Source organism: Loxodonta africana, chromosome 26, assembly GCF_030014295.1.
Source record: "Loxodonta africana isolate mLoxAfr1 chromosome 26, mLoxAfr1.hap2, whole genome shotgun sequence".
NCBI classification, from domain to species: domain Eukaryota; kingdom Metazoa; phylum Chordata; class Mammalia; order Proboscidea; family Elephantidae; genus Loxodonta; species Loxodonta africana.
In genome coordinates, this window is record NC_087367.1 from 1,195,827 (window position 1) to 1,223,376 (window position 27,550).

General features: G+C 44.2%; 3 protein-coding genes across 7 annotated transcripts in view; 1 reads left to right on the plus strand and 2 right to left on the minus strand.

The window, feature by feature from the left end:
* Positions 1-2,212: 2,212 nt before the first annotated feature.
* Positions 2,213-23,386, minus strand: PEX13 (peroxisomal biogenesis factor 13). The gene is made up of 4 exons (XM_064277001.1): positions 23,274-23,386; positions 9,548-10,242; positions 4,292-4,417; positions 2,213-3,543 (listed from the first exon to the last, which is right to left on the minus strand). The coding sequence occupies exons 1-4, from the start codon at positions 23,363-23,365 to the stop codon at positions 3,245-3,247; spliced, it is 1,212 nt and encodes a 403-aa protein (XP_064133071.1). The 5' UTR covers positions 23,366-23,386; the 3' UTR covers positions 2,213-3,244.
* A 146-nt stretch (positions 23,387-23,532) lies between these two features.
* The window catches only part of PUS10 (pseudouridine synthase 10), an 88,402-nt gene continuing 84,384 nt past the window's right edge, over positions 23,533-27,550 (plus strand). Inside the window, exons 1-2 of one of the 5 annotated variants that reach the window (XM_064277009.1) lie at positions 23,533-23,861; positions 26,620-26,706. The gene's annotated coding sequence lies outside the window, so the exon portion shown is untranslated. Of the gene's footprint in view, positions 23,940-26,619; positions 26,707-27,550 lie in introns of all 5 variants that reach the window. The other 4 variants (XM_064277006.1, XM_064277005.1, XM_064277008.1 and 1 more) reach the window with 4 other exon arrangements.
* On the minus strand, positions 23,873-27,179 carry LOC135228684 (uncharacterized). The gene is made up of 2 exons (XM_064276968.1): positions 27,171-27,179; positions 23,873-26,242 (listed from the first exon to the last, which is right to left on the minus strand). The coding sequence occupies exons 1-2, from the start codon at positions 27,177-27,179 to the stop codon at positions 23,873-23,875; spliced, it is 2,379 nt and encodes a 792-aa protein (XP_064133038.1).

Genomic DNA, 27,550 nt, shown 5'->3' on the forward strand with positions numbered 1-27,550 from the left:
GAAATCACGGGCAGATAGTCAAGAAAAACTCTTATGGTAACATAAAACAGGACAAAAGTGTAGCCTTCTTGGACCAAGGATATTGGCAGTATTAACAAAGAGGATGATCAATGACTGACTCAGTTCTCAGCACTGAAGGCCTTAAAACACAAAACCCTTTTTTTACATGAGCAGTAACATCGTTAAGACTTATGTTACTTAAATTGAACATTATTTTTCAAAATGTGAAAAACTATTCATGTGGTATAATATAGGAAGAACCTAAGAGGGTTCATGAGTTGGCTGACCTTAAAAAAAATAACTCATTCTGCCAAATAAAATAAGCAAACTAAAAATCTATACGATACGAAAGAACATTTCAAGGCAATACTGAAAAAAAAATTTTTTTTTCCTTGTCTTGCACAAATATTCCACTACGTTTTTCTAAGTTAGGTTGTTCTGGTACTTAGTAAAGAAAAAAAAAATTAATTACATTTTGGACTAAGAGGCACAATTGAACTAATTCTAATTTTGAATTAAATATGTGAATCTGAAATTCTATACTGACATACTTTGTGGCATTTTTATAGGAGGTGAGATATTAAGTACACATGGAAAATTTTATAAAACGTAATTGCCATAACATCTCACTTTTGGTTATGCTTTATATTTTCTAAAAAAACGCTCTCATGTGAGGCAGATGTAACCAATGAGGAAACTGAAAAGTAAATAATGGGACTGAAATCTCATAGTAAGTGATGGCATCTGGACTAGAATTTAGGTCTTATAAAACCCACATCTGATGTCTTATTTTTATTTAACTCCTTTCCTAGGTAATTTTATATAAATGTAAATCTAACATTTTTCTTTAAATCATAAAGAAATGGTACAGACACATTGATTTACAGTAAATATATATAATGATATGAAGAAAAATAGACTTGTTATATTAATTCCAATCTTGTAAAATAGTTAAGTTTATCTTCAAAAAAGTCAATGAAGTTTAATGTGTTTTTATTTGTTTGATACAAATAACTTCACAATCTATTAAAAATAAAGACTGTATTCAATTTCTGTTCCTTTTTCCATTAATGAAAGCACAAGGGACAGCTGTGTTCAGTAATTGTAAACTATGACATGCTGATACCTAAATAAAATGCTGAAGCATGAAAACGTATAGCCCACCTTACCTTTTCCTTTCTAAACTGATAAAATAGCAAGATTAAGAAAATGACGCCTGTTTTTTTTTGTGTTACTGTAAGTTATGACTTGTTTTAATTGAAGATACTTTAGTCTCAGCATTTCTGTAAAGTAGAACTCTTTATGTACGTTCCTAAACATGACAACGCTGGAGCCTTGAACATTACATCTTACCTGTCACGATAAATGGTTATAAAATGCCTCTGCTTATTCTAGTCCTAAATTCCTTTTATGGAATTCTACTAAAAAAAGGGACTTTTAGACACAAATAGATAGCAGTCAGATGATGTACGTATACTGCAATTTAGTACTTAGAAAAGTGAGTTTTTGTAATTCATTGTTATAATTCTCTACACACCCCAGCCACAAATTCTACCCTAATGAATGACCCTTCCTGACCTAAATATCCTAAATATTGCTGACTCAGCATTTGACCTCTACTTCACTTCTAGCTTTGGATGACTGAACATCAAAATTACCTATTATACTGTCATTTCAAAAAAAGGTTTCCTAAGGTGCCTTTAGTGAATTTCTTCTATGCCGGGTATGCACTTGGTTCCTATTCATCTCAGTCTGAACTGTTCTAGAGTTACGTATTTGGTGAACATAAAGTCTAAACGAAGACAAGTACACAAAATTCACAATCTTTACCAAGTACTTCGAAGTTTTCAACATTATCTGTAAATATACACTCATATTCCTGATTGTCCTACTCTGTAGGATGATCACAGCAAGTATAGGGATTTTCCAGTTTTGTGGGGAAATAGCTAGTGTATTAAGGAGCCCTGGTGTTGCAGTGGTTAAGTGCTTGGCTGCTAACCAAAACGTTGGTGTTCGAACCCATCAGCAACTCTGTGGGAGAACAACGTGGCAATCTCCTCCTGTAAAGATTACAGCCTCGGTCACCATACGGTGCAATTCTACTCTGTCCTACAGGGTCAGTAGGAATCAACTCGACGGCAATGGGTTATCCAGTGTACTGAAATTTAACTACATTTAAAATCATTATTAAGCAAAAACAAGTCAAAAAGCATTATCGTATTCTAAATAGCAATTGAGCATTTTATTCCATCTTAGTAATGAAAACTAAACCTAAAAGAAGTGTGCCTAACATGACACAATTTTCAACATTCAAAGAACAGTCTTAATATAGAAATTTAAAAAGTAATTACACTAAGGCAGAAGCAAAGACTGTATGAAAAGGTTAAAAACCATTACTGCTAATAGCTGATTAAAGCATTAAGTGCAGGCTCAAAGAACTTGAGTCTCGGCTGAAGGAAAAGAAAGTAGACCTTTTATAGGTTCTAATTCGATTCAGGATGAAAACTGGTCATGTTGTAAAGTGACTAAAAAGTTATATTATTCTTAGAAGAAATGGAAGCAATCTGTGAGCAAAGATGCACTTTAGCCTTTTTACCAGCAGGGAGGACTGTTACTGGAGCAGCGCACTCTGCCTGTAGAGCTGTCTCCTTCATGGTGCTTCCGGCGACCTTTGCAAGATGATTTTTTAAAAATACAATGAAAGATACTAGTATTGTTTGTGGGTAAAAACATATTACTGCCTAAAGGAAACCCAATACTGGGATGTAATACAGATCAAAAAATTTTATTATTCAGTTTATTTAAGGTTGTAAAAAAAAAAAAAACAGCCTTTTGCCTGGTTCTCATATTTACATGCCATTCCTCAATTTCAGAGGAATCTGAGTCAATTAATCTAGAACTTTCAAAAGTTTTAATGATCCGTACCGTAGCAAACTGTATACAGTATGGTGCATCAATCTTTCTTTCAGTAAATCTAGGGCTTTAAATAAGATGAATGTGACAGCAATCTTCATAACCTTAAAATCTAGGTGACATAAATGTCCTCATGGTCCAAGAACTTGTAAAATGCAACCAGTTACTAGACCAACATACTAGTGTACAATTTTAATAATTTCTAGCAGCAAAATACCTGGAATACCCACTAACAAATGTTTTCATCAGACCGTAGATTAATTTCTTTGTAAGAAATAATTTTCAAAAGTACTCTAAAGCATAGTTCAACTGCAGGCAAACATGAAAGCTATCAAAGATCTTGTTCATCTCCACCTTTCCCGGTGGCAACAGGTGCAGCTGGAGCCTTACTCGTTTCCACAAAAACAGATTCAAAGGCAGCTTCCTGTTGGAGCAGAGAATCAGCAGCAGTGGCTCCTTTAAGGGGTGCTGTGCTGGGAAAAGACTGCTGTTGCCTGGAGATTTTATTCGATTCCACTGTTTTTCTACCTCTTCTTTTACCAAGAATTTTGACATAATTAGCCGGTATAAGTCCTGTTGTTTGACCATCAAGACTGGCCAGAAGCCAACCACGCACTTTGGGTTGTTGTTCTAATGAAAGAAAAAAACAGTCTTATAATTATAGCATACTTTAGTATCAGCTGAAGAATAATATGAGATATAAAGTTTCTCTGAAATATAAGAGATGACAATTTATGACTTTTACTTTTTACTTACACTAATTTAAACTAATTATCTGTTATTCCTGTCTCTAACAATAAATCCTGAAAATAAATCATTCTTTTGAAATCTAACCCAGTAGACTGCTATTTTCACTAGAAGAAAAACACAAATATAGTACCTAGAAGCCTTGTGAAAAAGATAACCTGAGATGTGTATAAATTTCTTGCTGAGGTTCTTTATTACTTTGGGACAATGGTTCCTAAAATAGAATAAAGTTTCTGAATTAAACACTATTCAAGTAATGAAGAAAGCAACCAAGGGCACATAAGGATTCTTGGATGATGCTGGATAATTACATCTGTCGTCTTTCCTACTGACCTCGTGCTTTTGTGTGAAGGTTGTTAAGAGTTTAGGATTCAAGTGTTTTGAGTTCCTTTAAAAGAGATACTATATAAACAAAATCATTCCTTATTGTTGAAACAACCCTGTTGGGACATTCCTCACCTACTTTCCCCTGGTTTAAAAGGTGGAAACTGACACGAGAGAGATCCTACCACCCACCTTGGAGTTAACTAACGATGACCTAGATCTTTTGCTGCAGTCAGCAATACAAACATTTACAAATGCTAAATACTACAAGTTCACACACAATGCCAATTTATTCATGCTTTATTACCTTTGAGAGCTAAGTTTAGCATATCGCCAGCATGGAAAGAAATTTCTTCTTCAGATACAGCAGCAAAATCATATTCTGCTCTGGCAACTACGTGATCATCTTCGCCACTCGCCCAGCTGGTGTGCTCTATGAGCCAAATGAAGAACCAGTTTAGGTTACTAAAATTTATACAAAAGAAATGCAGATATTTCACTGGCCACGGTTTGCAAGCTGTATAACTTTTATCTGCTAAGAGAAAAGTTCCCCTCAAAAAGTAAATTCTATAATTCAAAACCAAACCAGTTGCCGTTAAGTAGATTCCGACTCATGGCAAACCCATGTGTGTCAGAGGAGAACTGTGCTCCACAGAGTTTTCAATTAACACTATGCAAAATCAACAATACATTCACCAGGACATCTATTATGAACTTCTTCCTTCTATTCCAACTCCAAATTCTACCTCTCCTACTCTAAAAGCCAGAAGTTGACAAACTTTTTCTGTAAGAATAAATAATAAATATTCTAAGCTTTGTGGGCCAAGAAGCAAAATAAAGAATATTGTGTAGTTACTTATATAATAAGAAAAAAATTTTTTCCACAAGATTTTTATTCGTAAAATTCAAAATATAGTTAACAACTGAGTCCCTTTTTTTGTAACACAGGTCTACTACTAGGAATAATGGAATCTCTTTGGGGGGTTCCAAGGTAGTGTTTCCTATTTTCAAAACTGACTGTAAATGTTCATCTGTTAATGCTCATTTGTAATGAGGTTTCAGTTATTTCATCTTTGAAAACGTCTCTCCACACAGATGTAACGTTGTGCGTTACGTTAGTTGCCATCAAGTCGGTTCCTACTCAAGGTGACCCTAGCCTGGTCCTGTGCCATCCTCACAACTGTTGCTATGTTTGAGCCTCTGTATCAATCCAGATAAAACCAAACCAAACCAAACCCATTGCCATCGAGTCGATTCCAACTCATGGCGACCCTACAGGCACTGCCAAATACTGATAGCAATCCATAGCATATGGCTTTAACTGAGCATATTCAACTTGGAAGGAGTTTACAGAATTCTATTAAATTCTTCTCTCGATATTTGCTTTTTACCATGTCATTATGTTGCAGATTGTTGTTAGGTGCCGTCGAGTTGGTTTCAACTCACAGCAACCCCATGCACGACAGAACAAAACATTGTCCGGTCCTGTGCCATCCTTTAACAATCATTGTTATGCTTGAACTCATTGTTGCAGCCACTGTGTCAATCTACCTCACTGAGGGTCTTCGTCTTTTCCCCTGACCCTGTACGCTGCCAAGCACGATGTCCTTCTCCAGGGACTGAATCCGTCTGACATGTCCAAAGTATGTAAGACGCAGTCTCGCCATCCTTGCTTCTAAGGAGCATTCTGGTTGTACCTCTCCCAAGACAGATTTATTCGTTCTTTTGGCAGTCCATGGTATATTCAATATTCTTTGCCAACATCACAATTTTTTTTTTTATAATTTTTATTGAGCTTTAAGTGAACGTTTACGAATCAAGTCAGTCTGTCACATATAAGCTTATATACACCTTACTCCATACTCCCACTTAATCTCCCCCTAATGAGTCAGCCCTTCCAGTCTCTCCTTTCGTGACAATTTTGCCAGATTCTAACCCTCTCTACCCTCCTATCTCCCCTCCAGACAGGAGATGCCAACACAGTCTCAAGTGTTCACCTGATACAAGTAGCTCACTCTTCATCAGCATCTCTCTCCAACCCATTGTCCAGTCCCTTCCATGTCTGATGAGTTGTCTTCGGGAATGGTTCCTGTCCTGGGCCTACAGAAGGTTTGGGGACCATGACTGCCGGGATTCCTCTAGTCTCAGTCAGACCATTAAGTCTGGTCTTTTTACGAGAATTTGGGGTCTGCATTCCACTGATCTCCTGCTCCCTCAGGGGTTCTCTGTTGTGCTCCCTGTCAGGGCAGTCATCGATTGTGGCCGGGCACCATCTAGTTCTTCTGGTCTCAGGACGATGTAAGTCTCTGGTTCATGTGGCCCTTTCTGTCTCTTGGGCTCATAGTTATTGTGTGACCTTGGCAACACCACAATTTAAAGGCATCAATTCTTCTTCAGTCTTCCTTATTCACTGTCCAGCTTTCACATGCGTATGATGTGACTGAAAATACCATGGCTTGGGTCAGGCACACCTTAGTCTTCAAGGTGACATCTTTGCTTTTCAACACTTTAAAGGTGTCCTTTGCAGCAGATTTACCCAATGCAATATGTCGTTTGATTTTTAGACTGCTGCATCCATGGGTGTTGATTGTGGGTCCAAGTAAAACGAAATCCTTGACAACTTGAATCTTTTCTCCGTTTATCATGATGTTGCTCATTGGTCCGGTTGTGAGGATTTTTGTTTTCTTTATGCTGAGGTACAATCCATACTGAAGGCTGTGGTCTTTAATCTTCTTTAGTTAAATGCTTCAAATCCTCTCCACTTTCAGCAAGCAAGGTTGCGTCATCTGCGTAACGCAGGTTGCTAATGAGTCTTCCTCCAACCCTGATGCCCTGTTCTTCATATAGTCCAGCTTCTCAGATTATTTGCTCAGCATACAGATTGAATAGGTATGGTGAAAGAATACAACCTTGATGCACACCTTTCCTGACTTTAAACCAATCACTACCCCCTTGTTCTGTCCAAACAACTGCCTCTTGACCTATGTAAAGGTTCCTCATGAGCACAATTAAGTGTTCTGGAATTCCCATTCTTCACAATGTCATCCATAATTTGTTATGATCCACACAGTCAAATGCCTTTGTATAGTCGATAAAACACAGGTAAACATCCTTCTGGTATTCTCTGCTTTCAGCCAGGATCCATCTGACATCAGCAATGATGTCCCTCGTTCCAAATCCTCTTCTAAAACCAGCCTGAATTTCTGGCAATTCCCTGTCGATATACTGCTGCAGCTGTTTTTGAATGATCTTCAGCAAAATTTTGCTTGCATGTGATATTAATGATACTGTTCAATAATTTCCACATTCGGTTGGATCACCTTTCTTGGGAATAGGCATAAATATGGATCTCTTCTAGTCAGTTGGCCAGGAAGCTGTCTTCCATATTTCTTGGCATAGACGAGTGAGCACCTCTAGCGCTGCATCTGTTTGTTGAAACATGTCAATTGATATTCCATCAATTCCTGGAGCCTTGTTCTTCGCCAATGCCTTCAGAGCAGCTTGGACTTCTTCCTTCGGTACCATGGGTTCCTGATCACATGCTACCTCTTGAAATGGTTGAACGTCGACTAAGTCTTTTTGGTATGACTCTGTGTATTCCTTCCATCTTCTTTTGATGCTTCCTGTGTCGTTTAATATTTTCCCCACAGAATGCTTCACTATCCCAAGTCAAGGCTTGAATTTTTCTTCTGTTCTTTCAGCTTGAGAAACGCCAAGTGTGTTCTTCCCTTTTGGTTTTCTATCTTCCACTCTTTGCACGTCATGATAATACTTTGTCTTCTTGAGCCACCCTTTGAAATCTTCTGTTCAGTTCTTTCACTTCATCATTTCTTCCTTTTGCTTTGGCTGCTCGACATTCATGACCAAGTTTCAGAGTCTCCTCTGACATTCATCTTGGTCTTTTCTTTCTTTCCTGTCTTTCCCCCACGTGTCTGTCAGTTTGTTGTACTGTGAGAACTTGCATGTTGCTGTGATGCTGGAAGCTATGCCACCAGTATTCAGGTACCAGTAGGGTCACCCATGGGGGACAGTTTTCAGCTGAGCTTCCAGACTAAGACAGACTAGGAAGAAGGACCCGGCAGTCTACTTCTGAAAAGCATTAGCCAGTGAAAACCTTAGGAACAGCAGCAGAACATTGCAGACTAATCACTTTCAATTTAAGATTAAGTGGAAGCTCCTCAATTGCCCAGTTAAATGGATTTTGAAAGACAGAAATTTTCCTTTGCACTTACGTGGAGGTAAAAAATGACAAAAAAAAGCTGCTGTACTGCAGTCTGATCTCAGAAAATATATCTGCTGCCAAACTGTGCAGGAATACAGATCACTTCTTGTTTTAACATCTGACAGCATTTCAAGTATATAAAGCAAATCAGCAAAAGCTGACTTCCAAAGCCAGTAAGTGTTTAATAAAAGTGGTTGAGGGTAGTTCTTCTTGTTCAGAAAAACTTCACTTAGCTATGGCTAAGCCATTGACCTGCTGTGTGGTGAGGCAAGTAAGGATGTTCAGCTTCTACATTCACAGACCTGACAATGGGTGTGTTCACCCTTGACCCTACTGGTTGAATAACACATGATGGATTCAAGTATTTTCTGCAAAGTACCTGCTGGTGAATAATACAATGAACAACCATAAACTTTAAAATGCATTTTCACGAGCTCTGTAAATCATGTTCAACTGAGCTTTTTTCTGCTCCATGTGGTTTTTACCACCATCAGTTGTAACATTTTAGCAGATTCCACTTCAGGTTGTAAGGAATTAGCGTTTTTTCCCATCTCTCTGAAAACATTCTTGTCTGTAGTTGTTCTACACAGACTATCCACAGAGGCTAATCCTTCAGTTGCTTCATATCCGTCACTGACTCCTCGAACAACTGAGCAGTGCCAGTAACACCCACTGGGTGATTACGAGGCAAGGAAACCATGAGAAATGATTTGTTTTGTTGTAAATTATTAATGATGTTGTTCCCAATGTCCTCAACTCTTTGAGCAACTGTTCCCACCAAAAGGTTAAGAGTTAACAAACCCATTAATAGTCAAACAGGTTTTGTTTCTGGTTCTGCCTTATTAAATACATGACCTTGGGCAAGTGATTTCTCTGAACCTTACCTTTTTGACTTCTTGTAAGAATTAAAGGGACAAAATACATAAAATACCTAGCACAGTGTCTTGCACATACTAAATGCTCAGTAAACCTGACTTCTCTCACCCACTGTCATCCGTTACATTCTTTCTGCCTCATTACAGTTACCCGCATGTGTGTTTTACCCTCCCAAAAGCTTTGGAAGTGGAGGGATTCTGCCCTAGGTATCTCTGTATCCTCCACAGCACTAAGTTCAGGACCTAGTAAAAAGCAGTTAGTTGACAGGTACTTTCAACTGAACGAGCAGTGAATAAATGAGCTGTTTTTGATATATGTTCCTCTTTCAGTTTTTAAATTCTCAACTGCAAATATAACTGGATAAAAACATTATACACAAATGAATATGAAGAATGCTAATTTAACAAGCCTGTAGTTGAAGTCTGAGGTTGCTATGCTGTTTCTAGCCCCTGCGCTCACTCTTACCTGTTACTTCGTCGCTGTGGGTGGACAGCAGTTTCCAGATGAGGTAAGGGCCACCAAGGATAACAGCAAAGAACAAGAATATCGGCCAGGACTTTGCCGAGTTAGCTGCTCTGTCCTCAGCGCCAAGGCAAGCCACAGCGCCCTCACTCTCTGCCCACAGGTCCTCGTTCTCAGAGCCTCTTCTTAAACCTATCATCCACTGCAACCGTCGGTAAAGATACCTTACAGTCCTGACTAATGCAAAAGCTGAAAACACCTTTGTGAAGTGTATTTTTAATCGGGAAAAGTGATTTGCTACATCCAACACGGCCCTGAAGCTGTTGTAGACAGCTGAGAAGGTGGCATCCATCATCATGCTCACAGAGGCAAACGCATGCACGATACTCTCGATGGACTGAAAGGCCCCTCTGCTGCTTTCTTCAGCTTGCTGAACAAACCTACTGGGCGGAAGGTCATCGACACGGAAGCGGTTATACCCCAGCCCATTATAGCCATAACTATAAGGGGTATAGCTTCCATAAAATGAATTTCCATAGGCACCGTATCCAGAAGAAAATGAACTGTAAGCAGGTCTGAAAGTGTTCACACTACTGCTTCCTGTCTGTTGTGACGGCCTTGGAAGAATAGGTGGGGGCACTCTGGTAAGCGTTGGCTGTCCAGGTCTTGTCAACAAAGTAGGACCCAAATCAGCAGACCTAAAACCAAAGCAGATTCAAAATAGTAAGTTAAACGGATAATAAATTCAATTCAAAGTAACTATTAAACACCTCCTACATACCTACATACCTACCTAGTGCTATGATATTCTACCAAAGATGTTTTGAGTAAGTAATAATTTTAATCTCCAGAGGCTCAAAATCTCAAGTGGTAAGACAAAACGAACAATAAGATAAAGCAGTTGACTGGACTCATTTTCTTCTTTACTTATGCTAGCATTATCAGTAGTATCTTTAATCAATGGTTTCTTTTTAAGATGCATGTCCATTTTCTCAGCATTAGTTGCAACTAGATATTTGTCAGTCCTTGCACCCAAATGATAGTATCTTAATTACCACTGTTTTACAATAGGTCCTAACAACCAATAAAGGAAGTCCTCCCACACTGATTAGAGTTTTAAGTTCTACTCCCCCTTTACTCCCCCGCCGAAACCAAAACCCTGTAGAGATTCTGTTCAGGATTACACTGAATCTGTAGATCACTTTGAGGAAAACTGAAATCTTTCTAATATAGTTTCAATCCATGAATACAACATATGCTCCATTTATTTAAGTCTTTTAAAGATTTTTCTCAATAGTATTTTTTTCAATGACTTGACTGAGTCTTAAATGTGCAAAAGGGTAGGAGGAGCAGTGGCATCACTACAGTCTATACCTGTCTAACTTCAGGGGGAGAATGTGAGCCAAGATCAGCCCAAGGCAATCCCTAAAGGTGGAGGTCAGACATGCCTCCACCCTCTGACCTTTTTACCAATTCTGACACCAGCCGTCCTCCCGATGGCACTCTCTACTTCTCTGCTGCATTCCATAATCCACTGCAATGGCCACACAGAGCTCACAGAGCAAGCTTACAGTTAAATGGTTTATTAGGGAAAAAGGTACAACTTGAGATTAACAGGCTACAATTTAGTAATCAGGATTAGGAAACATGTAGGCAAAACCTGTTGCTGTTAAGTTGATGCTGACTCATACTGACCCTACAGAACAGAGTGGAACTGTCCCATAGGGTTTCCAAGCAGCGCGTGATGGATTTGAAGTGCTTACCTTTCGGATAGCAGCCATAGCTCTTTAACCACTACACCACAGGGTTTCCACGTGTAAGCCAAGTCTCCCTTTTTCAGTGCAGGACAGCTCTCTCAGCTCCTCTCAGCTGTGCAGGCCTCTTTTCAGCCTGCAGAGAGGCTCCTCTCAGCTCCCTTAGGACAGGCTCCTCTCAGCCCTGCCATCTGTCACTGCTGGCTCTGCCGCTGGGCCCCTTCTGGGTCTCTTGCTGTCCTCAGTGGTACAGCCCTTTACCAGCATTACAGGTCTTTTAGGAGATTCCTCGCCTCCTCTCTGCTGCTTCTTTCTGCTTCTTTCCGTTTGCATCACCTCTGTGGGGCTGGCTGCTTGTATCTACAAACTCCTTGTCGATTTCAAGGTATGGTGCACCTACCACGGCCACAAACTGACCAATCCCCTCTCTGTAGGCCACAGACACTTCATCTGCATAGCAGGTATGGCTGGGCAACAACTCATCTCATTTGCATAGTCTATTGACCAATCCCTGCAAGGTGTATACCAATCACAGGGTAGGCTATGAGACCAAATTGTTTACAACTTACCCAGGAAATGTCAGTCAACCTGGACAAAAGTAACAAATCCTCTGGGGTAGAAAACTAGAGCAAAGGTAACTCTTTAGGGCTTAGAGGCAAAATCTGTCAAGCTGTTTTTCCAAAGAACCAAGGCAAAAGCCCACATAAAGGAACTCATTTCGCTACAGTATGTTTTACAGTTTACTGTGTGAAGGTTTTCCTTTAGATTTAGTCCTATATATTTGACATTTTTTGATGCTACTATAAATGGTGTCTTCCTAAAATTTCATTTTGTTACTACTGTACAGAAATAATTTTTTTTTTTGGTACAGAGAAACCTGTGAGAGCTGGAAGGCGATAGAGCTTTCGTTTTTCCAAGTGTCACAAGTTTTTCGCCTTTGACAGAGTACAGTCTTACCACTTTTTCCAGTGCTCTCTATTAGTAGAAAATATTTGAATTTTCCTTCTCTGACAGGGTTCTGCCTTACAAAGCTTCCAGCTTTAGTAGGTTTTACTATATGCGGTCCTTTTTTTTAAAAAAAACTCACATTAATTCTGATAATTCATCTTTAGTTTCTTTTAAATTTTCTAGAATCTTAAAAGATGTGCAGTCACATTGTATGAGAATAATTATAGGTTTATTTCTTTTCAATTTTTACAGCTTTGCTATTAAAGCACAGGTAGTCCCCCAACTTACGACATACTCGAGTTACGAAGAACCACACTTATGACTGTCCAGTTTTCTCTGGCACATCTTATTGTGAGTAGGAAACCCTGGTGGCATACTGTTTAAGTGCTACGGCCGCTAATCAAGAGTTCAGCAGTTCAAATGTGCCAGGCGCTCCTTGGAAACTGTATGGGGCGGTTCTACTCTGTTCTGTAGGATTACTATGCGTCGGAATCGACTTGACGGCAGTGGGTTTTCAGTATTGTGAGTAATATATATACCACATACAATGTTACAGCTCATAAATTGCCGAGGTTATCATTCTCAGGTGTTCACCAGCAGATGTTCAATGTTAGGATTTACTATCCGGTTTTTTCTTGGTACATCTTACTGTTAGTAATATATATACCACATACAATGTGACAGCATGCAATTTGTCGATGTTATCATTCTCTGGTGTTCACTGGCAGATGTTCGATGTTAGGATTTACCGTTCAAAACACTGTCATATAGCAGGCTATGAAAAAAAGAGAGGTATCTGGTCAGAACTGACTTAGGATGGAGTCGTTGGAAGAGAACCCTGTTGTAAAGTTGGGGACTCCTGTATTGCACTGCCCCGGGTCTGCAGTACTACCCTGAAGACGTCACAACAGCAGGCATCCTTGTCTCTCTCCCCATCTCAGCACATCACCATTATCCTATCAGCTGTAGACCTGCTGTAGATTTAGAAGTTCCTTTTCTATTTGCAGTTTGCTAAGAGTTTTTATCATGAATCACAGGTGAACTTTATCAAATTATTTCTCAGTATCTATTAAGATGACTAAATAAATGGTAAATTAATTTTCAAATGTTAAAGGCTCCTTGTATTTCTGCAATAAAACCAAGTGGCTACAATACATTGCTAGATTTTCTTTGCCAATATCTTGTTGAAGATTTTTTATATCTATATTTGTGAGTGAGAATGTCCTGTAATTTGCTTTTCTTGTAATGTTTTTGTCAAGCTTGGGTATCAGGATTACAGTGGCCTCTTAAAAGGAGTTGGGGAGTGAGTATGCCCTCTTTTCCTATTTTCTGAAAAAGTTTGTGTAATTATTTCTTCCTTAAAAGTCTGGTAAAAGTTACCAGTGAAGTCACATAGGCCTGAAGTTCTCTTACTGGTAAGGATTTTTATTAAGAATTCAGTTTCTTTCCTGCCCTGCTACTCGAAGTGTGGTCTGTGGATCAGTGCTGGCGGTGAACCATGTGTACCAGTCTGACGAGAAAAGCACAGAAAATGAGTCTTGTGTTTAAGTAATTTGGCACTGCCACGACACTTCTACTTTGTTAGAAAGGTACTGGTCGCTTACCACGGATGATTTGAGAAGCACTGTTTTAATAGTTACAGGACTATTCGTCTTTTCTATTTGTAAATCATACCTTGCTTCACTCATCCCCTGAACCTCTCCCTTCCCCTTCTATGTTTCCCATTATACTTGTTTCTTTATGCTTCACTGTGGACGTTATCTTCTCCAGTGTCCTGTAGGTCACTGCTGCTCAAATGGCCAATTTACAACACGGAACTTCAACCATAATGTAGATCGACACATTCTTTATAAAGTTTTTTTTTTTAACAAAGAAAATGCCAGTTGAACTATTCTACCAACATCGTGAGTGCTTCCCACAGCTACCTGCCCATACTTCTACTGTACAGCACATTACCTTTGTTATCTCACATTTTTTATGTATGTCTGCCTCTCCTACAAGGTGAGCTCCTCCAAGGCACAGGCCAGACTGTCTGCCAAAGCGCCTGGACCCCTTTACATTTCTACCAATTTGAGGGTTCCAATTTCTCCACATCCGGGCCCACACTTGTTATTTTCTTTTTGATTATATCCCTCCTACTGTGCATGTACTGTGCGTGAGGTGGTATCTCACTGTGGTTTTGATTTGCATTTCCCTAATGCTTAATGATATCGAGCATATGTTCATGTGCTTATTGGCCACTTATTGATCTTCTTAGCAGGAAATAGCTATTCAGATCCTTTGTCCATTTTTTAACTGGGCTATTTACCTGTTTATTATTGAGTTGTAAGAGCCAAGTATCTTTTTTTTTTTTTTTAGTAGCTGTTTTTCTGAACAAAAATTCAATTAAGGTTCACACATTGCACTTGGTTGCTTTGTCTCCTTAATCTCTTCAAAAAACTAGAACAATCTCATTAAAAAATCTTACTGTTTTATAAAGAGTACAGTCAGTTTCTTGTAAAATGCCCCACATGCTAGATTTGTTTCCAAAAATGTTGTTTACCTTGTACGCATATCCCTTGCAGTTCCTGTTATACTGAAGATCATAACTAGATTAGAATCAGGTTAACTTTTTTGGCAAGAAAAATTCATGGGTGATATTGTTTACTTCCAATTTCATCACCTCAAGAGACACATAGTGCCAGATAGCCTCCTTATTTGTGGTGCTAAATTTGATGATGTGGTTAGGGTGATGACTTTCAGGTTTCTCTATTAAAATACAGTTTTCCTCTTGTGATTTTACACAATCTATGGGGTGACTGTGGTGCCATGCAAATGTCCTAATCCCCAAAGACGGTTCATCCAGTGGTTTAGCATCCATTCACGATCCTTGCCTGAATCAAACGTTAGATTTGGAGCAGTAAAATGGCAATTTCCTAATCCAGGCTAAAGATTTAATTTAGCCTTATATGGTAATATTATAAACAAAGTACGAGACACCTGTTACTTTATTTTCCCTCTTACTGAATCCAGTGTTAAACAATGAAACAAAATTAAAAAACGGTCACCAGCGGACTGCCCAGTAGTGTGGTACGTTCAGGATCTGATGAAGCAGCTCTGCTCCACAGCAGAAGCAGTGATAGACACAGAGGAAAACAAAAGGCCTATCTACTTTTGACCACACAGCTCTGGGCCTGGAAGCTGGCAGAGACAGCAGGACTCAGGCTTCCGGGAAATAACAAGAGCCAAATGTGTTCTACCAGAGTGGCACCAGTTCACTGTTTGTTTGATTCTGGGGGCTGGGCTGGGCCTCCTTGGCTCCAATAAAGAGATTATAAAATTTGCTGACAAGAACAGTTTAGGATTTTTAGAAATTTACATACCTAAGAATGGGGGGGGGGGGCTGGTTCCTGATGACACAGTGGTTAAGGGCTACGATTGCTAACCAAAAAGTCAACAGTTTGAATCTACTAGCCACTCCTTGGAAACCCTATGGGGCAGCTCTACTCTGCCCTATAGAGTCATTATGAGTAGGAATCAACTCAATGGCACACAACAACTGACACAAGTTAACTACAGACTTGGTGTCCTCAATGAACTCCAGCAGGCACTCCAGACCACCATCTTTATGCCCGATTCTGAGGGAGTGGCCTGCAGAGGCCATGTAGGTGCAACAGGAAACCTGCTGGACAGAGAGCGGAATGTAGAGGACAGGAAGTAGAGAAAGTGGAACTAAAAAATTCCTATGCAAAATGAACATATCAAAAATGCCAAACACATGAAGAAATAAAAATACTAAGAAACCAAACAAACAAAAATCAACAATAAGAATGAAAATTTTCAGGGAAAACAAATTTTATGTACAGTTTAACAGATTCTTAAAATGTTTAAAAGGGTTGAAGACATAAGTGAAGCAATAACATTTGTGAACTGAAAACATGTAAATATAAAAAAAAACTTCAAGAGAAGTCTTGAACACGATGCCCACTGCCAGAGGAGTTGTCTTGTAGCTATGAGGTAAGAAGAATCAAAGTTGCTGTACAAACCAGAGCACAGAAAAGCCAGAACTCGGCAATGAGGAATTCTACTTCAGGTAATGGCAGTCTAGGTCATCAGATTAACCCACCCACTGAAAACAACTAGAAAAGCTAGACAAAATATATTGGTTTAAAAGCATCAGAGAACAAGGTACTGAAGAATTATGGATAGAGAGAAAACCCAGAGTGGCTGACATTTTGAAATGTTTCTCAAGGGATGACGGCCAATTCTGGAGGAGGTGGCTGACAGGATGAGAAGCTGAGCAGAGCTTTTAAGAGACTTCCTGGGCTGAGGAGACAAACACTAGAGTTCAGAAGCCCCAAAGAGGAGGGCAACAGTACCCCCCCACACTTCAGACTGGGACCTTAAAGGGCTATATTCTAGAAGTAAGGATGAAAAGGTTAACACGAACTAGACTAGCCCAGGCAGGAACTAAAACCTCCATTTCAAATCACCTCAATCCTTGATTGGATTAACAGATCTAAGATTGCTAGTGGCCCTGGGCACCTGCCAAAAGTAAAAGTCTCTGGAGGAAGACTCCATCCTCAGCCTCAAATCACCTTAAATTGTCCACATACAGCGTCCGGCTCTCATTAAAAATAACTGGGCCAATATAAGAAAAAACTGCATGATTTAAAAAAAAAAAAAGGAGTAAAATCAGACAATACAAAAAGATCCATAGAGAATTCAGACAATGGAGTTAGTAGGCAGAGACTTTCAACAATTCTGCTTAATATATTCCAGGAAAAAAGATAAGATTGAGATTTCTCAGGACAGCACAGAAACTACAGAGCAGGGCCAAATGGAAATTCTAAAACTGAAAAAAATAAAATACCGGAAATTAAGAGCTCAATGACTGGTTTAATACCAGATTCTACAGAATGGGAGAAAAATGTCAGTGAACTAGGAGACAGTTGAGAAGAAAATACCTAGAATGAAGCACAAGAAACAAAAAGATACACATAGAAGAGAGAGTAAGACACAGGTACACAGTAAAATATAGGGCACTACATAACTGGAGTCAAAGGAGTGAAGGAAAATGGGGAAGGGCAATATTTGAAAATAAAATGGTTGAGATTTTTCTGAAATTGATGAAAGGTATCAAGTCAGGTTCTAGTACATCTGGGAACTCCACAGGTAATATAAAGGCTCAACAAGGTATAACTGCTGAAATCAAATACAAAAAGAAAATCTTAAAAGCAGTCGAAGGGGGAAAAAATGAGAGATTGTTTTCAAAGGAGCAAAATAAGACAGAGATCACCAAAACTGTCAGAAAGCTGAAAGGACCAAAAAAAAAAAAAAAAGAGGAAACAAAGAAAGCCAGAAAAAAAATCTAGGTTCCATGATGATATTACTGAGATAGCAGATCTTTAAACTTCTTGTTCACTAAATAATAAATATCTTTAGAAGCCAAAGCAAAGTCAATCCAATATTGTTACTTGTAGCAGAAACGATTTCTGATACAATGTCTAACAGGAATTCCAGAAGAAGAGATAGTATCAGATAAAACCTTAAAGCCTGCTACAGAAAAAGCAGTCTACCTATAAAGAAAGAAAAATTAGACTCAATAGAGGAATTTCTGTAGCTATAAAACTTTGATTCAAAGGCAGGACAGTACAAAGAAAGAAAATTATGGGTCAATTTCACCTAGAAGCATATACAAAAGGATATTAAAATATTAGACTAGAATCCAACATTGTATATATATGTATATAGGAAAAAAAACAACTAAGCAGAGTTCAGGCAAATAAGAGAATTCAACATTAAAAAATGTAATTATGTACTAAACCACATTTTCATATGAAACAAAAAATACATACAATTATTTTAACAGATGTAGAGAAGTCATTCAACTTAATACAACTTCCTATTAAAAACCCTAGCAAGGTAGAGAAGGAAGTTTGACAGGATACTGTCTTAGTCTTCTCGAGCTGCTGTAAAAACCACCACAAGTGGATGGTTTTAACAAAGACAAATTTATTTTCTCACATAGGCTACAAGTCTCTAACAGGCTACAAGTCCAAGTTTAGGGTATCAGCTCCAGGGGAAGTCTTTCTTTGTTGGCTCTGGAGGAAGGTCCTTGTCTTCAATCTTCCCTTGGTCTGGGAGCTTCTTAGTGCAGGAAACTGCACTCTGCTCCCAGCACTGCTTTCTTGGTGGTATGAGGTTCCCTGCTCTCTGCTGGCTTCCTTTTATCTCTTGTAAAATAAAAGGTGGTGCAGGCCACATCCCAGGGAAACTCCCTTTACATTGGATCAGTAAGGGTGTTACAATACAATCCCACCCTAATCCTTTTTAACATAATCTAATCTTGCCTCCTTTGCAGGCAGAGATTAGGATTTACAACACACAGAAAAATTACAGTCACAAAATGGAGGACAACCACACAATACTGGGAATCATGGCCTAACCAAGTTGACGGATATTTTGGGGGGATACAATTCAATCCATGACAGATACCTACCAAAAACAAAAAGCAAACATCATACTTAACAGCAAGATTTACAAGCATTCCAATGAAAGCCAGAACCAACACAAGGATGCTGGTTATCTATGCTGGTTTTTCTGCAAATGATAGGATTGTCTACATAGAATTCAAGAGAATTTTAACCAAACCATTACAACAAATCAAGAGTTTGGCATATGCTGGATACAATATTAAAAAAAAAAGCATCCTGATACAATAGTAATAATCAACTGGAAAATGGAAAGGGAAGGGATAAAATAGCCCATTTACTACAGCAACAACAACAAAAAATATAAGCTAGGAATAAAAAATATGATCTAGCAAAACATGGCAAAGAACTTCACAGAGATAATACTAAACCACTATTTAAGACATAAAAGAAAATAAAAATGTCATCAATTATACTTTACGCAGTATTCATAAATGGAAAGACTTACTTGATCTATAAATTCAGTGCAGTTTGATTAAAATCCCAGTAAAGTCTTTTTATAAAGACTAAGTAACAAAGGCAATTCTAGGTAACTGCAATGTGGAGGCTCCTGACATACAAGATATTGAAATTTACTATAAAGCTCTGTAATTAAGACACTGTGATCCTAGCCTAAGGACAGACAAATAGACCAGCAGGACAAGTCAGGGAGTCCCTGAAACAGAACGACACATTCAGGAAAACCTGACACAACAGCATTATAAATTACTATGAACAGACTACACAATCAATGCTGTGGGACGATCAGTTACGCATAGTTCAAAAAATTAAGATCCTCTACTTCACACTGATTTTTGTATAACAAAAGTAGCTCCAGGTGGATTAAGGACATGAATTTGAAAATCAGAACATTTACAATATGAAGAAAATTTTTTCTGATCTGGGATAGGAAGGACTGCTTAACCAAACACAAGAAGCACAAACAATAAGATATATCAGTTTTGACTACATAAAAATAAAAACCTCTGTACAACGAGAATGAACATAAACAAATACAAATAAAGTGAAAAGACAAGCCCAGACTTGTATCTGGGCTTAGTGTCGACAACAAAGTACTCCCACAAACTGATAAAGATAAAACCAACAGAAAAATAGGCAAGAGGTATCAACAGAAGAACCTCGGAAGGCTAGCTGAATACTCAGAAAGATGCTCAGTCTTAGTACTAACCAGGAAAGTGCAAATTAAAGGTGAAATATCATTTCACATCTGTTATAGGGCAAATGCAGTTTTTAAAAAAACATTATCAAGTGTTTCTGAGGATGTGAAGAAGAATTCCTTGTTAGTGGAAATGTCCATCAGTACACAACCACCTTGGGGAGCAAGCTGGCGATATGGAAATGTCCGTCAGTACACAACCACTTTGGGGAGCAAGCTGGCGATATTCATCGCCAGTAGCATCTTAGAGGAGTCCCTGGGTGGTGTAAAGGGTTGAGCACTCCGCTACTGACCATAAGGCTGACTACTGAAACCCACCCAGACGTGCCCTGTAAGAAAGGCCTGTTGATCTATTTCTGAAAGGGCCACAGTCATTGAAAACCCTAGGGAGCAGAGTTCTACCCTAACACACACGGAGTCACCATGAGTCAAAATCGACTCAACGGCAACTGGTTTGGTTTTTGGTTTTTAACATCTTAGAAAAGCTCTTGAAAATGTGCATGAGAAGAAAGGCAGAGGATATTCACTGTAGCACTGTTTTTAATATTTAAAAAACAAAAACAAACCCTGATAATCTAATACCCACCAACAGAACAATTAGACACTATAATAAATGATACATTTTTACGTAATAGAGTATCTACGGCAGTTACAATGAACTAAAAATCACAGCCTAGAAAACCCTATGTGGCAGAGCTCTACTCTGTCACATGGGGTCTGTGTATGTCAACATCAACTCAATAGCATCTAACAACAATGACACAGCTGTAGTCCACTCAGGAATCCCTGAAAGGCTGGCGTTTCAAACCCACCCAGAAGCGCCTTGGAAGACAGGCCTGGCTATCTGCTTCCCAAAGGACACAGCCTTGAAAACCCTATGGAGCACTTATACTCTGCCTGCACGGAGTTGCCGTGAGTCAGACTCGACTCAGTGGAAACAACACAGGTACACCTAACAAGATAAACCTCAAAAGATATATTTAGGGGAAAAAACATTTCACAACATGATACACAGTCTGAAGGTGTTTACTTAGTTTAGAAACATACCAATCAATACTATACATAAAATGTGCACACAAACCTAAAAACTAAAGTATAAAAGCCTAATTGACTACAATAAATACTATACAGTGACCATAGTTACTGTTCAAAAGAGAAAAAGAAAAATGAAAAGATTTAACTCTCTCTGATATTACTTTTTTAAATCTGAGAAAATATTGCAAAATGTTAATAATTCTTAGAAGTGGCTGCTGAATAAACAAGTGTCCATTATCTTATTCTCTATAAGCTGTTAACAGAAAGGTGGGAGGTTCGAGTCCACCCAGAGGAGCCTCAGAAGAAAAGCCTGACAATGTACTTCCGGTTACCAGCCACTGAAAACCCTTCGGAACACAGTTCTACTCTGAAACACAAGGGGTCAAAATCCACTCACTGCAACTGGTTACTGGTTACAGGTCTCTGTTTTTCAAATGTTTTCATAACGAAAAACAGTTCCAACATAACTTTAACAGAGGCAAGAGTAAAACCTCTCTCCAAAGGAGCAGTCCAAATTGTTTTTAAAAAGGCAGAACCACTATTAAAAAAGGTAGGGGAAAAGTGTCCCCACAGAGTAACGGCATAATTAAAGCTTATTACTTGTTATGTACCATTATTATTAAATCATTAAGTCAACCAGTTACTGTGTTAAAGCACTTCAAATAGAAAATTGCAGAAATCCATTTCGATATGTTGGCGATTTTTGTTAGAAAATCCTACTGATATTCGAGCCTCGTCCGCATTAAGGTGTCCAGATCTACCCAACACAAAACGCCCAAGGCCATGCGCGTCTTCTAACTTTATGTACGTTAACTTTTCCTGAGTGTGGACCTCTGATACAATAAAAACAAAAAAACACGGAACCTAGGAAAATGCACACACAGCCCTGCACACCAAGGCCACTGCCGGCCTCAGATCTGGGATCTCTGGCTTTAAGGTCGCTTCTCCGAAACCCCAACCCGAGACCCGGGCGGGTTACACTGAAAACCACGCACGGACGTGGTGGCTCTGGGGCCCAGGGGCCTCCTGGCCTTGATCGTCCGCTGCCCCAGAGCCGGTTCCAGCTGCCGGGGCAACTGTGCTCCTGCGGATCCGGGCCAGTGCCGCCCTGCTCCTGGGGCCGAGTCCGGGGCTATAAAGGGGTGTCCCCCAAACACAGCCAGATGCCACCCTGCTCCTGTAAAGGGTGTCCCCCAAACGGAGCACAACACCGCCCCGCTCCTGTAAAGGGGTGTCCCCCAGAGCACGACGCCACCCTGCTCCTGTAAAGGGGTGTCCCCCAGAGCACAACGACACCCTGCTCCTGTAAAGGGTGTCCCCCAAACGGAGCACGACACCGCCCCGCTCCTGTAAAGGGGTGTCCCCCAGAGCACGACACCACCCTGCTCCTGTAAAGGGGTGTCCCCCAGAGCACAACGCCACCCTGCTCCTGTAAAGGGGTGTCCCCCAAACACAGCACGACGCCGCCCCGCTCCTGTAAACGGGTGTCCCCCAAACACAGCACGACGCCGCCCCGCTCCTGTAAATGGGTGTCCCCCAAACGGAGCACGACGCCGCCCCGCCTCTGTAGAGAGTGTCCGCCAAACACGGCACGACATCGCCTCACTCCTGTAAAGGGGTGTCCCCCAAACACAACACGACACCACCCCGCTTCTGTAAACGGGTGTCCCCGAAACAGAGCACGACACCGCCCCGCTCCTGTAAACGGGTGTCCCCCAAACGGAGCACGACACCGCCCCGCTCCTGTAAAGGGGTGTCCCCCAGACAGCACGACGCCACCCCGCTCCTATAAAGGGGTGTCCCCCAAACACAGCACGACGCCGCCCCGCTCCTGTAAAGGGGTGTCCCCCAGACAGCACGACGCTACCCCGCTCCTATAAAGGGGTGTCCCCCAAACACAGCACGACGCCGTCCCCCAGACAGCACGACGCCACCCCGCTCCTATAAAGGGGTGTCCCCCAAACACAGCACGACGCCGCCCCGCTCCTGTAAAGGGGTGTCCCCCAGACAGCACGACGCTACCCCGCTCCTATAAAGGGGTGTCCCCCAAACAGCACGACACAATCCCACTTCTATAAAGGGGTGTCCCCCAAACAGCACAACGCCGCCCCGCTCCTGTAAACGGGTGTCCCCCAAACAGCACGACGCCCCCCCTTTCTCCATCCCCAGGACCCGGAGAGGCCCCCGGGGGTCCCCGGAAAGCGTCGCAGCGCAGCGCCGCCCGGCCAGGAGCAGCCGCGGCCCCACCAGAGGCCCCCGGCCGGCGCCCCGGCCCCACCTCGACTCCCCCAACGGCCCTCGCCGCCCCCGCCGGTCCCCCAGCACCGCCCCCACCGTCGCCGCCCGAGGACGCCCACACTCACTGGAACGCGGGGCCGGGTCCTGACCCCGGCCCGGCCCCCGGCACTCGGCAGGCCTCCCAGGGCTTCGGGGGCGGCGGCGGCTGGTTCGCCATCTTGGCCTCCTCCGCTCGCTCCGCCCTCCAGCCGGTCCACGAGCGCCGCGCGCCAGGCGCGACGAGCAGAGCGCCGAGCCGTCCACCCGCCGGCCTCCGCAGGCGGGACGAGGCTTGTGGTGCGCGGCCGGCGGCGGCCGCAGGGCGAGGGCGCCCCCGTGCCTGGGAGGAAACGCTCCCCGTGTTTGCCGCCGGAAGCGCCTCCGTTCTAAGCCTGAGCGGACGGGCCCATCGATACTCCTGACAGCGGCTACTAAGCCCTAGACATCTGCGTCTCGCCGGTGTCGCTCCGCGGCCAGCACGCTCGGGCCTGGAGCAGGGCAGGAGCGGGACTGCTACACCCGCGGGGAAGTTGAGGCGTGTTACGGAAGGCCAGGCTGTTCAGTAAATTTCCCCTCAAACAGCAGGAGAGCTCACTCAGTCCTCGCGAGAGGGGGCTGGTTGGTCGTTCTGGCGCTCTCGTTTCCTGGGGGAACAGAATTGCTAGACGCCACAGGTGCGCTGTCTTTACTCTTCCCCGTTCGTTCCGAGGGGCGAAGGGGTTAAAGCTGCGTCCCCGGCGGCGCGGGAGGAGGTGAGGCCGGGAGATCTGTGAAGCGGGGAGGAGGTGAGGCGGGGAGGTCTGCGGGGCGGGGAGGAGGTGAGGCGGGGAGGCCTGTCAGACGGGGTGGTCTGCGGTGCGGGGAGACCTGTGAGACGGGGTCGTCTGTGAGGCGGGGAGGTCTGCGGTGCAGGGAGGAGGTGAGGCGCGGAGAAGGTGAGGCGGAGAGGTCTGTGAGGCGGGGAGGTCTGAGGTGAGGCGAGGAGGTCTGTGAGGCCGGGAGGTCCGTGAGGCGGGGAGGAGGTGAGGCGAGGACGTCGGTGAGGCGGGGAGGGCTGAGGTGAGGCGGGGAGGTCTGTGAGGCCGGGAGGTCTGAGATGAGGCGGGGAGGTCTGTGAGGCCAGGAGGTCCGTGAGGCGGGGAGGAGGTGAGGCGAGGACGTCGGTGAGGCGGGGAGCGCTGAGGTGAGGCGGGGAGGTCTGTGAGGTGGGGAGGTCTGAGGTGAGGCGGGGAGGTCTGTGAGGCCGGGAGGTCTGAGGTGAGGCGGGGAGGTCTGTAAGGCGGGGAGGTCTGAGGTGAGGCGGGGAGGTCTGTGAGGCCGGGAGGTCTGCGGTGAGGCGGGGAGGTCTGTGAGGCCGGGAGGTCTGCGGTGAGGCGGGGAGGTCTGTGAGACGGGGAGGTCTGAGATGAGGCGGGGAGGTCTGTGAGGCCAGGAGGTCCGTGAGGCGGGGAGGAGGTGAGGCGAGGACGTCGGTGAGGCGGGGAGCGCTGAGGTGAGGCGGGGAGGTCTGTGAGGTGGGGAGGTCTGAGGTGAGGCGGGGAGGTCTGTGAGGCCGGGAGGTCTGAGGTGAGGCGGGGAGGTCTGTAAGGCGGGGAGGTCTGAGGTGAGGCGGGGAGGTCTGTGAGGCCGGGAGGTCTGCGGTGAGGCGGGGAGGTCTGTGAGGCCGGGAGGTCTGCGGTGAGGCGGGGAGGTCTGTGAGACGGGGAGGTCTGAGGTGAGGCGGGGAGGTCTGAGGTGAGGCGGGGAGGTCTGTGAGGCGGGGAGGTCTGAGGTGAGGCGGGGAGGTCTGCGGTGAGGCGGGGAGGTCTGTGAGGCCGGGAGGTCTGAGGTGAGGCGGGGAGGTCTGTGAGGCCGGGAGGTCTGAGGTGAGGCGGGGAGGTCTGCGAGGCCGGGAGGTCTGCGGTGAGGCGGGGAGGTCTGTGAGGCGGGGAGGTCTGAGGTGAGGCGGGGAGGTCTGTGAGGCCGGGAGGTCTGAGATGAGGCGGGGAGGTCTGTGAGGCCAGGAGGTCCGTGAGGCGGGGAGGAGGTGAGGCGAGGACGTCGGTGAGGCGGGGAGCGCTGAGGTGAGGCGGGGAGGTCTGTGAGGTGGGGAGGTCTGAGGTGAGGCGGGGAGGTCTGTGAGGCCGGGAGGTCTGAGGTGAGGCGGGGAGGTCTGTAAGGCGGGGAGGTCTGTGAGGCCGGGAGGTCTGCGGTGAGGCGGGGAGGTCTGTGAGGCCGGGAGGTCTGCGGTGAGGCGGGGAGGTCTGTGAGACGGGGAGGTCTGTGAGACGGGGAGGTCTGAGGTGAGGCGGGGAGGTCTGAGGTGAGGCGGGGAGGTCTGTGAGGCGGGGAGGTCTGAGGTGAGGCGGGGAGGTCTGCGGTGAGGCGGGGAGGTCTGTGAGGCCGGGAGGTCTGAGGTGAGGCGGGGAGGTCTGTGAGGCCGGGAGGTCTGAGGTGAGGCGGGGAGGTCTGCGAGGCCGGGAGGTCTGCGGTGAGGCGGGGAGGTCTGTGAGGCGGGGAGGTCTGTGAGGCCGGGAGGTCTGCGGTGAGGCGGGGAGGTCTGTGAGGCCGGGAGGTCTGCGGTGAGGCGGGGAGGTCTGTAAGGCGGGGAGGTCTGAGGTGAGGCGGGGAGGTCTGAGGTGAGGCGGGGAGGTCTGAGGTGAGGCGGGGAGGTCTGCGGTGAGGCGGGGAGGTCTGCGGTGAGGCGGCGACGTCTGAGGTGAGGCGGGGACGTCTGAGGTGAGGCGGGGACGTCTGAGGTGAGGCGGGGACGTCTGAGGTGAGGCGGGGACGTCTGCGGTGCGGGGCCCGACGGCTCGGGCAGGTGCGGACGCTGCTGCGCTCGGTCGTGCTCCGGCTGGAGCGGCCCTGTCAGCAGGGAGAGGCTGCGTGGGCAGGTTCCCGGGCCCGGCCGCCTGGCGAAGAGAACACCGAGCTTAGAGCTTGGAACAAACTTCCCTGGAGTCAGGGCGCTTCCTGCAGCCGAGGGCGTCCGGGGGCCCGAAGCGCGGGCGCCTCCTGCCCTGGAGTCCACATCGCCACCGCGGGCCGGGTGCGGGCCGGGTGACAGGCCCTCCTGTAGGACCCCTTAGGTGGCCCTGCTCGCCTTTCCCTTTGTAATGACCGGTTTCTACTGGACGCGTCCAGGAAGGTGAAAGAGAGCCTGTCCCCTCGTCCCCTGGACCGGCTGGGCTGGGTCGCCGGAGGGGTCCTCACCGTGGGGGGTCCTTACGGTGGGGGGGTCTCCTCGCCGTTGGGGGTGGGGGCAGGTCCCCTCGCCGTTGGGGGTGGGGGCAGGTCCCCTCGCCGTTGGGGGTGGGGGGCAGGTCCCCTTGCCGTGGTGGGGGGGTCCTTAGCGACGGGGCGGGGGGGGGGGTCCTGCTGTAACAGCTACTTCCAGAGTTCTGTCTGTAAAACAAACACTAAAACCACTGTGTGGGGTGCATTTCTCAGGGCTGGCTCCCAAAGATGATATATCTACGATGAAACAAGTCACTTGTGATGTTTTAGGAAACTTGTCATTTCAGTGCTGTACCTAAGGTGAGACATCTCTTCTTAAGTCAACACCTTTCTCCTTTTAGTGTGAACAGGCCTAGGGAGTGGCTAGATTGTTAACAGCGAAGGAGATGCTAAGGGGCCCATAGCTCAGTCACTAAGCATGCACACACGTATGCATGTTGTCTGTTTTGTGTGTGTGTGTTGTGAAGAACCTCTTCCAATTAGGACAGGCAGTTTCTTAACATTCAACAGGTTTGGGAATGTCTCAGAGCCAGATTGTATTGTGTCATTCACTGACTTTGCATGACACCTTTATTTTAGTGAACCTGTTAGAGAAATAGAAATTCAGTCTCTAAGCCAAGAAGAAAAGAACATACGTTTTATGGTGTTGGCGAAAAATATTGAATATACCATGGACTGCCAGAAGAACAAACAAATCTATCATGAAGAAGTACTGCCAAGAATGCTCCTTAGAAGCCAGGATGGCGAGACTTCGTCTAATGTACTTTGGACATGTTATCGGGAGGGACCAGTCGTTAGAGAAGAACACCATGCTTGGTAGAGTGTCAGTGAAAAAGAGGAAGACCCTCAACACGATGGACTGACACAGTGGGTGCAACAGTGGGCTTGAGCATGATAAACGATCATGAGGATGGCGCAGGACCAGGCAGTGTTTCGTTCTGTTGTGCGTAGGGTTCCCATGAGTGTCGGAACCAACTCTACAGCACCTAAAGACAACTTCTAAATATCAACAAAGTGTCCGTTTTAAGCATGTCCAAAACCCAAACCACTCATTTATTTATTGGAGAGAGGGTGTATTTGTTTCTCTTTCTAGGTTGAAAGTTAATTCTGAATTAGAGTCTTTGAGGAGGAGAAAAGATGAAAT